Raw genomic sequence first — 13,109 nt, 5'->3', positions numbered from 1 at the left:
TGATGGTCACAAGGATGTAAACGAGGATATTGTTGACTCGATTGCGGAGGATCAGGAAGAAATAGAAACATTGGCGATTACCAATGAAAACCCAGAAAAAGAATTAGTCAAGAAGCATTTACGTTATGCATTACATGCCCTAAAGATGGAGGTAAAGGCATATTATGTCAAAATGCAGCAATAATTGAAAAAAACACACATGATTCAGCTTGGGCCAAAAGCGAGCAGCAGAAAAAATGCTTACAAATACAGCGAAAAAACTTTCCACCACGTGGGTTTTTTTACCAACTGATAAAATTGATGGAGGCCCTTCTCACCTGCAAAATTTGATGTGTTGCAACGGATTAAAAAAAGGGGGCCTATAGAGTCGGATTTATGGCTGGTAGAATCAAATAATGGTTCAATCGTTCTGATCTAAGGGAAACCAAAGAGACATTTCTTCAAGTAGATGCTGTTCCTGAAAAGCTTGTAAACAAAGCTGGGCAGTCGGAGGTCAACGATATTTAAGTGTTCACCAGCGAAAAAAACGATGTTTGTCGAGATGTGTTTGTGCAAAAAAAGCAATATAAATCACAAAAGCAACCTATAGAGAATAAGACATAATGTATGCAAGTTCCACAAAGAACACGAAAACTTCATTCTTATTTACAGATTAGTTGAGAAGAAAGATTAGCCGTATTTGTATTAGACAAACAGGTCGACTATTTGAACAAGCACTGTTTCATGAAAATCGGTGTCGATAGTTTTAATTGTGCGTTTGACTATTTTTATTTTGCTTTTTGGTCAAACTTTTACATGTGTTTTCCCAAACGTCCATTGTAACAATAAAAAATCGTGGATAAGCTATAATCTAAAAAAAAAACAAGTAGGGAACTTAAATATTTGTTTCAATAGTTAATATATGAAAATTTACGAGATTTATGTAAGTCGGCAAAAAACGATCATAATGGGCTAACAGAAAATTGTTAATCCAGAATTTTTTTCAATGAGCATCCTTTGGATTTCATCATTTGGAATCGTTAGGTACAAAGAAAATAAATAATACCTTAATTCACTAAAAACATCTTTTATAAGCTTTCATCATGCAGCTTCACATAAATATTAAAGATTGGGAATCTGCTTAAGATAAAGTAAAGTTTTTTCGGCATATGAAAATATAAATGTGAATGTTTCGGGGTTGGTAGCCAACAACCATTTGTTACATAACCTAAAAGATATTTTAAGAGAATCATGAATATTAAGTGTTTATTATGTTCACGTGGAGAGTAGAATTAGGTAGGAATAATTTTGTACGTATGGTCGACTGATTCGACAAATATCTTTAGTCTGTATGTGTTTGAAATACGTGAATATGTGTTTCAAAATAAATAATGTTGCGTAGTAATTTTCACTCAGTGAATACTAGAAGTAAAGACGAGTTCCTTACGCACGAATTCTTATTAAATCTCATTTTCATTCCGATTCTTTAACATTTTGCAAAGAGAAATAAAGATTTAATAATTTACGAGCATTAAAAAAAAATTGAAGTAATATCTTGTGAATAAATGCTTGTAATTGGTAGAAGAGTACTTAGTTATCGTGTACGCTGACTTGTTTACAGATTACTGGAGTCTTGGATATATAAATATTACGCGCCATTTTTTTTGACAATCTGCTATACAAACAACTATATTTGTCAATATTGAAAATAAAGATTATTATTACTATTATAAAAACGTATCAACAAACATACGAGAGCATCCAAAAATAAGGGTTAATTAATAACGCTACTCACTAAAATTAAAACGAACAAATAAACACATAAGGCGTCAAAAAGTTGAAAATTGAACCTATTAGTTTACTTAGTCTAAGTCTAATAAACTGAGAGGTAGATCATTAAATGTTTATAGGAAATGATAAGGAGATAAAATTTGAACTTTGTGTTTTTATTTAATGTGTTTACATGTTCAATTTGAACCTTTTCACCGTCTCTTTCTATTTCTATAAGCTAGAACAGTGCACTGGATTAGCATAAAATCGATTTTTATCGTATTTAAAGTCTAAAGTGGAAGTCGGAGTTTTGTAGAAGGCGAAGCATGATTTAAAAGGAGATTTTTGCATTGTGCGTTCAAATTGTCAACACTCTCTATAGGCCTTATGAAATTAAAGGCCAACTAAATCGCATTGCTTACATTTGTAAAGCTGATTTGTAGGTAAGCTGCAGAAATATTGCTAAAGTGAATGAGATAGGGTTTAGAGAATAAAATGTTTACAACCAAAAATAATATTAGGATAATTGTTATTTAATGTTTCTTGAGTGACAAACTATCTAATTTTTTAAACATGAACATTTGAACTTTACCTCTGAAGTAGCTTAATATTTGTTCCGCCAGAGGTTTCACTGAATTGACAAATCGCCAATAGTTGCACGATAAAGGCACTGTTTCTGTTTCCTCGACTTCGCGGTTTTCGAAATTGTGGTAAATCTCTTACTCAATCCATCAAACAACTCACGCAAGGCAAACTATTCTAAATCGCGAATTTTGTTCGATTCGTAACGTTTCTCGGGGAGTGATTTAAATTAAATTCATGACGCATAAACGCCTGGGGAGTAGCAATGGCGAACGTTCCATCCCTTAAGCTCAACAACTGAACGCCACGTGTTCGACTAAACCGTCATGTATATTCGGGGCATGGCGTGCTAAGCGCCCTTCGAACAATCCTTTTTTGACGAGTGCCGTATTAATAATTCGACTAAAGTGTTGTGACACCCAAAGGCTAAGCACGTTTTCTATTACTAAATTTATTATCTAAATATCTCAACGTAGTTTGTTATAGTAGGTAGGTTTATTTGTTTAGAGATACAGTAGAATCCCGATTATCCAAATCGCGATTTTCCGAAATCGGGTTTATCCGAATTGAACTATTAAAAACTAAAAATTCCGATTGACCGCTATACACTCGCACATACTATCGGGGGTTTCGTGGCGATACGACGGTCGAAAATGAGAATCGTTTTGATTACCCGACAGAGTGTTACACGTTTGTAATAACATTTTTTTCTCAAAGAAACTTCCACAGGCTACTGTAATACTATTTACAAAACTTCTGGATGCCTCCAACGTCGGTTGTTGATGAGTCGACCTCGCTAACCTTTGGTCAGTCATCCTGTTGCCTTCTTCAGAGTTTGCGGGTTCGATTCAAACAACAACCGACGCAGGAGGAATCCAGAAGTTTTGTAAATAGCAGTTTGTAATTATATCTGTTATTATCGTAAAATGATTAGTTTTATTTTGAAATATTTTACAACATGCAACGTCAGAGCAATAAACGGAAACGCGTTGTTATCAGCTTGCAGGAAAAACCTAAAGCGGTTCAACGATTAGGTAATCGTGAATTGCTTGAAAATATAGCAAAGGATTTAGGTGTAAACGTGAGTACGGTTTCAGAATGGAGAAAAACTCGCAAAAAACTTGAAAAAGGATGAAAATTGATAAATACGAAAAGGTGAATGATTCTTTATTTTTATGGTTTACACAGAATCGAGAACGTCGAATACCAATTTCGGGGACCATTTTAAAACAAAAGGCAGGGAGTTTATGCGAAGATTTGCCGGTAACCGAAGCACCTTTTTCTGATGCTGGAAAAAAAGATGTCAATGCCGCAAAAAAAAAAAAGTTGCAGAGAATTTGAAATGAAAGAAAATGATTTACAACCATACCATATCTACAATTACGACAAAACCTGCTTGAGCTACAAAATGTTGCTCTCTAAACTTCAAAAACGGAAGATGAACCATCTGCGTACAAAAGTAGCAAAGAATGTAACATTGTTCTTGCATGCGCTAATGTTTCCGGCAGACATAAACTTCCATCATTATGTATCGGAAAGTGAGCAAAACCACGAGCCTTCAAGAATATTCGTGCAAATGCTTTTCCTATTTTGTATAAAAAAAAAGGCTCGAGGAATGCGAATCTATTTAAAAATTGGTTTTTCGAAAATTTGTTTTATTAGCAGACAATGCTCCTACTAACCCAAATGGGGAGCAACTTGACAGTGGGTAAATAAAAGCAATTTTTTTTCCTCCCGTTGCGTTTGCTATTGGAGCGTATTTTGAAAGAAGTAGATGAGGATGACGATCTGATTGAATTTCTAAAGAAAATAAACAGGTAAAAATGTTGTCTATGGGATAGCTTCAGCTTGAAATCAAGTAAAAGGTAGTGCGCTGGAAAACTCTTGGTCAAAATTCATGCAACAAGAAAAGAGACATTCAAGTCGAAGAAGCTGAGAATATTCCAGTAAAATTGTCATATTCAGAAGAACCAGAGGCATTAGAGAAAGCGTTAACTTATATAGAACTGAAGAACAACAAAAAACTTCCGCGGATGTTCTTTTTATCAAATGTTGGAGAAGTATTGTGGCCAAAAAGAGAAGTAGTGCCAAGCGAGTGCCGTTGAACATTACCTCATTTTTAAGACAGTAAAGTAAAAAATGGGATATATTTTTCAGAATTTACGTTACATATGACCTTTAAAACGAGGTATCACATGACCCATTTTACCATTAAAAAAAACTTGAAATTTCGCTCTGCTGTCATTTTCACATTTGGAGATATTGTTTTTATGTCAAAAATTAGACATTTTAATTTTACAGTGCTATATACTTTTTTTAAAAATAGGTACAAAAATTTAAGTAAAATATCTAATAAATGTCACTAAGTCGACCTAATGATATATGTATCCTAAACTCCTATTTTCCAACAAAAACAAAGCATTATTCGATATCTTTAGTCCATATTATTTCACATTTAAAGTAAGGTCGACAATTTACAAAGATAATACGTAATTTGCCAAAATTGGAGGCAAAATATACATCGGACTATTATTTTGACTTTTGTTTTTCAAATTTCATTTTTTAGACGTGCCCTACAGACAATGTCGTCATCAAGAAACTGCCAAATGTTTAAACATAGAAAAACTAAAAAAATGTATTATCAGTCCCCGCCATTAAATTCCGCCACCCTAAAGTTTTGTGGTACTGTTTTATTTTTCATCCGAATTTCATTATTTTTTTTACCAGTTAAATCCATTTATTTTAATTATTCTTTTGTTATTTTAGAAACCAATTTTCTTCGTTCTGTATCCTGTGGGAAAGAGGGTAATTTGGTAATCTTCCATGTACTCCAAACTTTTTCTTTTCTGAATCATGAAATGCAAATTTTTAAATCAAACGTTCATAATTTTCCTAATTTTTCTTGAAAATGAATGTCTATCTATGTTATCACTTAAAAATAATCGACGTTGCTCGACAAGTGGGTAAATATTTAAATACGGTATTGCCCGGAAAGTGAATTGGTAGCATGGGATCAACAGAAAATTTATTACTCCGCTGGTTTTTTTTCGAGGGATATTTAAACTCAAAAGTGTATAAGGAAAAACCACAAAATTTAGATCCTTTGAAATTTAGAAATAGATACCAAATAAGACTTTTTGATGAAAATATCCTGAGTACTGCTTTGGTTCGTTTTGGTTAATCGAATATAATAATAATAATCTTATAACATTATATAATACATAGATATACAAATAACAACCTGTTATTTACCTACAGCTTTTTTCAAATTTAACCAAATTCGTATAAAGCAAAGCCACCTAAGGTACCCAAACTCTACTCTCATAAGGGAATTTCTTAATAATAACTTTCCTCAAAGATGGATAGGTACCTCGATTTTAGATTTTTTATGGGGCTATATAGAAAATTAAGTTTAAACATAGTAGAACTTCGAGAACTGCCATTGAGACCAACAATTCTTTTTAATTGAATTGAAAGGATTAGAAAAATGTACCAATTTTGCATTAGACAAAATAGTCGCCAATCTCAAAATTAGTTTTTTATAATTTTTTGTTATATTATTAAAATGTGCTACAAAACTTGTTGCAAACTTAATGCTACAAACTTTCAATTGTTTGTTATTGCTATTCTACTAAAGTAAGCAATTATTTTGGAAAATTGCCATCTATTTGCTTGTTTCTGAGAAAAACTGCATACTATTATATATTTTTGGTAAGGTAAAAAAAACAAATTTTACAGTCTCTAAATATACAGGGAAGTAGGGTCCGAAAACTTTTTGACTTGGCCCTGTATACTATTTCGGAATTTTAATACTAAATCGATATTTATAATAAGTAACATTACATAATCGAAACAATATGCATTACTGAACCTCTGAAAATAAACCTTGCGATTTTTTATTATTTTTTTTTAAATTGTTATTTTAATTTGGCTACAAGATGCCGCTCCTTACTAACGAGTGCTGAAATCAGCGAATTTTTAAATAGAAATTTTAGACAACAGATTGAGCAAAATGACATCATCTGGCCGGCAAGGAGTCCGGATTTAAACCCACTGGACTTGTCTTTGTGGGACAATTTAAAAGAGACAGTACACAAAAATCAGTCCATAGAAGTTTTGCATTACAATTGGGGATGCAACTAACCAATTAAATGCCACCAATTACATATTAAGTGTAATAAATCATTTTGAGATAACATACATATTATTTAACCATTCTGTACGTAGTTGAAATAATACAAAAAAAAATTAAAGATCATTTCACTTTTGTTTAAGCACTCATAGATTTCGAGATAGGCCCTTCCCAAACCGGCCACCCTATATACATTTTTAACATTGTTTACTATAGAATTAGATCCCCCGCGATATCCATCGATTTCACTTCCAATTCTTCTCACCTGTGTTGCCGGGGGTGGAAATGGATTAACCGGTCCGTGAAACCTGACTAACGAGATTGACTGAGCGGCAGCAGAAGAGTAGGTAAATTACTTTATTTCGCTAAATTTGCCGACTTTCATCGGAGGAAAACGAATCCTTAGAGATGAGACGCGGGGGGGGGGGGGGGGGGGGAATTCTATGCGCATGGGCGAAATTATTGTGGATATCTGTCAACTGGCTGCGTGTAATTTAGATTTTGTGATATTTTGTATAGAAAATTCTTTAAAATGCCTGAATATATGTGTGCCTTTCGCGTATGTCATTCAAAACAAAGGCATTTCCGAAAGAAATGTATCGGTTAAGTATCTATATTTGAACTTTTTGAACTTTTTGAATTTGAAATCAATACAAATTGGAAAAGTCAAAAAAAAGGTAATGAAAAATCGAACGTTAACAAATTGAATTATTTTAGATGTTGATATTTTAAAAATATTGTAAAACTAAGAATATTTTACAATGTTAAATATAATGACAGAAATTTTAAAAATTACAAAAATAAAAAAAATGTTAGAAAATTAAGAATTTGGTCGCATTTATAAAAATAGTATCTATCTTATGTCACACACATCATTTTAATTTTTCTATGTTTTTAAGACCCCAAACTTCGCGCTTGTGCAAAAAAATGTCCACTGTTTTCCACACAAATAATACTTTTTTAAATCTTCAAATTGAATTTTAGCAGGTTATAATGTTTTGGAATGCCGAAAATTTCTTAAATGTTTGTACTAATTTCGTAATGTAAGTATGTTTAATGTACATTTGTCTATTAGTCTTAAAAATTGAGAAATAAATAATTTTCCTGGTTTGAGAAAGCACTTTTTGTATTAACTTTTTAGAGCAGCCTGGCCATATACGCGCAATATAAATAACAAAAATATATTTTTTCTATCAAAAACTAATTTTCATAGTGTAATATGCAACACTCCTTTCTTAATTATTCGCTCCGCTCGAGTATAAACAAACTCGTGACTAAAATGATTGTTATTCCTATTGCATATACTATCTAGTATCTAAATTTACATTACCTTGCTAAATTAAGTTATGTATACAGGGTTTTTTGCTCAATCAGTTCATTAAAAGTTTAATGGGACGTTATTTAGTAACGCCAGCCAATGTTTGCAAATAGGTAGGTTCCAATAATATTTTCGACGTTCTGTCACTTCCAGTTCAAGCAGAAGTTGTTGCCAACTTGCTTATTTCATATGGAACACCCTGGATAATATTATATTTTGAGATTCTATGTGAAATTCTAAACATATTTTCTATGTAATATCCTATACCAATGTCTAACCGATTTTGAAATATTTAACCTTTAAACAAATTCTAAAAAAGAGGCTTAAGTTCAAAATTTAATCTATTAGTACACATAAAAAACATGAATCCTACTTTGAGTATGGACGTACTAGTTAAATTAATAAATGCCAACTACAACTGATCAACTAGATATTGAGGGCGGAACAACAGTGTGTTGGAAACAAGACGACTAATCTATTTTATTCTGGCATTTTACTGCCGACTGTGCCATCAGAAATCGTATCGATTATAGATAGATAGACTTTAATTACTCTCGGTTCAATAATGTGGATCCGCACCAATTCAAGGTCAACAAAACTAGCCCCCCCCCCCAACAACAAACGTGCCGACAAGTTTTATCACTCTATGGGTTCGTATTTCTCTGCTTTCAGGTCGAGATTAGCAACTGTTCGTCGGTAAACGAGATAGACCGCGCAGTCCGGGAGACCCGGATTAGGCTTCCGTTCTCCTACGGGCCGAGCCTTACAAATCGATCCTGGTAGCATTCGCAATCCGGGCGTAGTCATGGCGACCGCTTCCTCCAACTTTCTGTTGATGCCCGTCAGACGGATATGCACTAATCGCGGCTGTTCAATAATATTTTTAAATACTCCAAGAATAAAGGTAGCTTCCGTTAATATGGGGAATTATCGACAAGTAGCATTTCAGTATTACTTAGCAAACATTTCGGAAGAATGTTTTAATAATAATAAAAATAATAATATTAATAACAATAATAACAACAATAATAACAATAATAATAATAATAATAATAATAATAATAATAATAATAATTGGCTTTATTGCCTCCATACATTGACAGCACAATTAATTCGCTAAGTACCGGGATGTTATTTTTTAAAATAAAAAGTTGCGGCGTACGCGACACTGCGCTACTTTTTTGAGCAATTAAAGATGATGTAAACAAAATTATCACCCTGTTTTTGAGATATAGGGTAACTTTGAAAACTATCGATTTTGCGACTACCCTCGCATCTCAGTTGTCTATTCAGTAATTGAAGAAAAAACGTTCTTATATGATTTTTTCAGTAGAATCCAGCGGCGTAGTTTGTTTTTTACTTGCTCTAACTGTTTATTAGTTTCGAAGCAAATATACATATTTTTTAATAGAACACCCTGTATATTATTTCTTAGATTAATTAGAAATCATTTAAGATTTTCAGAAATTAGTATAAAGTTGTTTTGAAAATTAAGCTGAAAATTTATTTATTTTTTTATTTTACTTTATTTGTAGCAGTAGGCCATGATTAATCTATTAAAAACAATATCCAAATAAACAAATATTAACACAGAAGAAACTCAATACTTAAAAGTCAATTATTTAAATGTGTTTTATACGTTATGAACTACTATTTTTAACAATTTTTAACTAATTATAGCCTATTAATCAATACGTAACAATATTATATCTAAAGAATATTAACATATTATATATTATAATTAAAACTGTTGTTTAAATTGGAGACCATTTTCTTCAATGCAAAACTCGCACATTTTTCTTATTGTTTTAATGGCATAAAATAATTATTGGTCTCATTCGTAAAGTTTCGAAAGTTAAGTCAATTGCTCCTCGAAGTTCTGTTACGGACTCGTATCGTGTTTGATGTACTTTACTTTGCATATATCGCTATAAAAAGAAATCTAAAACTAAAAGATCCGGATCCTACAGGACCGTTGGTACCTATCCATTTTTGGGGGAAGTTTTCATCTAAAGATTATCTTAAAAATCGGCGACAAAACAAAACAAAACATAAAAATATAGTACTCACCTCCTCGGTAATTTCTTTGACCTCGCCGTTTTTCTCGTCTTTTGTGGGTTTCGACTTGTCCTTTTTCGAAAACGAAATAGACCTAAACGACCATTTTTTCTTCTTCTCTTTTTTCTTTTTACTCTCAGGTATTTCCTCGGCAATCTTCTGTTCGGTTTCCGGCGTTTTCACCTCCTTTTCTTTCGTCTCCTCGGTGTCGTTCTCTTCCGTATTGGCGGGCTCGTTTTCCGGCACACCGTTTTCCTTTATTTCAACTGAAATGGCGGTGCTGTTTTCTTTCGATTCGTTTGCTTTTTCCAGTGACGTTTTTTCCGGCTCCTCGATTTCATCCTTCGAACTTTCATCTTTATCCTGCAAAAAAAACGCCGTTCATTTTGCGCTACATTTCGAATACTGGGTTCTTATGGCACCCATCATCAGATCATGGGAGTTTAATAAAAAAAAAAATTCTAACTTTTCTAAAATTTAGTATTCTTTCTTTAAGAAGAATTAACTTGGCATGCATCATAAAAAGGAGCTTTTATGTTTAAAGTAAAATACAAAAATCCAATATAAAGAATATATAAATATATATATATATATATATATATATATATATATATATATATATATATATATATATATATATATATATATATATATATATATATATATATATATATATATATATATATATATATATATATATATATATATATATATATATATATATATATATATATATATATATATATATATATATATATATATATATATATATATATGTACGTATGTTGATAGGTTTTATACAATGCAAGGAAATTGCCCGCGAAACTTCGAAATTATATTACCACGGGCAAGGACATAGTCAGTATAATTTTTATATTATAGATTTTTTTTATATTAGATATCTAAAGAGACGACCACTGTTTCCAGATATATTTGCTCGTCTGAAAATAAATCTAATTAGGCACGGATCCATTATTCAACCATTTACTAAAAATTATTTGAAGGAGAATAGAGAGCAGAGGGAAACAAATGTATTAGATTACATAGAAGCAACGCCGTTATCATCTTGCAAACATATAGAATAAGCAGTAGGTGTACCTAAATCGACTGTCCAAAAAACTTAAAAAAAAATGCAAATACCATTCACTATTAATAATATCCTTTATCGACGATATTGGCGTTTTGTTTCTTTTGAAGCCTCTTGTTTAAACAATAATCTACTTAATAAAGTTTCATACACATTTTCCACAGCCTGTTTTGCATCAAGCGACAAATCATTTCGACGTTACATTGTTATATTCTCATACAATAACTTGTCACTAAAGTAAGAATAAATTTTTTTAATGGCTTTACCCAATAACATCGTTAAGGTGTTATTGTGGAGGGTCCGTCGAAAGTCAAAACGATAAAGATTGAAACAGACTATACCGCGGGACAGTATACTGAGAATTATGACGATTGGTGAACTGATGAATATCAGATCCCTTGACAAATTTTTCAAAAGGATACTACGATTATAAGATTATAAGTGATACATAAGTGGAGAAAGAATCTTTGGTCTAATTTAAGCTATCCGGATTGGCGATAATACGCTGAAATTTGATCAAATTACCTGATATTATAACAAAACCTTAGACAACTATTTTTCAGCCTCTGTAGTCTTATGATCTTGTGATCTTTGTTGAAGAGGGCAGGCCAGTATACGTTACAGTAAAGATAAAAGGAACAGAATAGTAGCGTAACCTTAGTTTGATATAAGAGAGAGAAAATACGATTCGCTCTCAGCTGGGCACGATTGCTGTGGTCATTCGCCTATTTTCCGGCATGGATCCAGGATTGTTCTTTTGGTCATACAGCAACGCGTAAAAAGAAGAATCATAACCAATATTTGCTATCAGCTAGCAAAAAAGGATTTTCACCGATACCAAAAAAACCGGCTTCCCCCACTTCGCCCACGGACCATCCGGTTCCATCCGACCTCCATACCGACGTGCACAGGAAAAAAACAGCGGGGCCGACAATGATTACAACTTTAAAACATTGCTTCAAAATTATATTTGAAAAGTAACGCAAATTATATCACATGGAGAAGAATAAAAAAAAAACAAGTTTCATAACACGCAAGCGCAGGACTGGGACGACCGGCCGCCGTCCAACTGGTGACTCCGAACCTTGATCGCCAAGGTGCGTTATATTTTTGCTTAATCGAGTTTGATTTGCATTCGACGCTTGCAAATCTGGTTATTCCGCTTTTTCATCGAACTCGAACTCAGCACACATCCTTAGGTTTTATGGTTAGGGGATTGTATTGCTGGCTAATTGTTATTTGTGACGTGGTTATTCACATTATGCGGAATATTGTGCTCAAAACACACAAAAAAAAATACTTTGGGCTGTAAGTAACTTTTTAAAGTCACTTTCAAACTTTATACTATAACATTTTCTTGAGGATTAATAACATTGAGGAAAAGAATAAGTTTTTAAGCGGCAATGTAGCCCTTTTTGACATTCATGCCTCAGTTAAATCAGTTAGACTGAGCAGACGCCATGGCTTACGGATGCAGTAGAGCTGATAAAAAAAAACTGTCGAAAACTGGAATAGACACAAAAGTCTACGTAACTATGCTTTGTCATCCATCAGGCGTAAAAAAGCTGCACATTTAAAATTTGTTCCCTAAGAAGATGCTGCTACGATATGGAAGCGTTTAAAAAAAATAAATGTCATGTCAAGAATTAAGCCGGCAATACCACAAACATTTGCAAGATCTATAGATTATCAACAAATATTTTTTATCTATTTTTTCCAACTCCGGCGCGGATACTGGATTAATTGAATTTTATAAATCCAATAGGATAACTATTTTTGATTTTGTACAATCTTTTCAAGAAGACAGCACAATCATAAAAGAGATTAAATCAAATGCTGCCGGATGTTTGTAGCTATAATTCCATTAAGCTTTTTAATAATTTTAATAAATACTTTGAATCCAGCCCACTTCTAGTATTCAGGGCAAAATTTAAGGTCAATTTATTGGAATTATAAGTCTCTGTCCTAAACCAGTTATTTACTTACCAATAATGAATTTTTAGACTCTTATTATTATTGTAGCTTATCGTTTCATTGTTATTATATATTCGTTTAATGTTGAGTAGCTGAGATCAAGATCTGAAGATAGGCTTTGCCGTTTGAGATGTGTTACTATATTAGTATGCGCAATAATTTAAACAAAGAGTATTACTATTATTTTAATAACGTTTACGATACCTAAA

At 32.4% G+C, this 13,109-nt stretch overlaps 1 protein-coding gene across 2 annotated transcripts in view; it reads right to left on the bottom strand.

Annotated features, from left to right (window-relative positions):
• LOC132703615 (A-kinase anchor protein 200) overlaps nt 1-13,109 on the bottom strand; it is a 143,860-nt gene that overhangs the window by 66,357 nt on the left and 64,394 nt on the right. For both annotated transcript variants that reach the window (XM_060672977.1, XM_060672976.1), the window contains exon 3: nt 9,852-10,202. In XM_060672977.1, coding sequence (XP_060528960.1) covers nt 9,852-10,202 — 351 coding nt within the window. The remainder of the gene's footprint in view (nt 1-9,851; nt 10,203-13,109) is intronic.

This window comes from Cylas formicarius, unplaced genomic scaffold (genome assembly GCF_029955315.1).
Source record: "Cylas formicarius isolate icCylForm1 unplaced genomic scaffold, icCylForm1.1 PGA_scaffold_6__28_contigs__length_40554024, whole genome shotgun sequence".
Lineage (NCBI taxonomy): Eukaryota > Metazoa > Arthropoda > Insecta > Coleoptera > Brentidae > Cylas > Cylas formicarius.
This window is presented reverse-complemented; position numbering and strand designations above follow the sequence as displayed.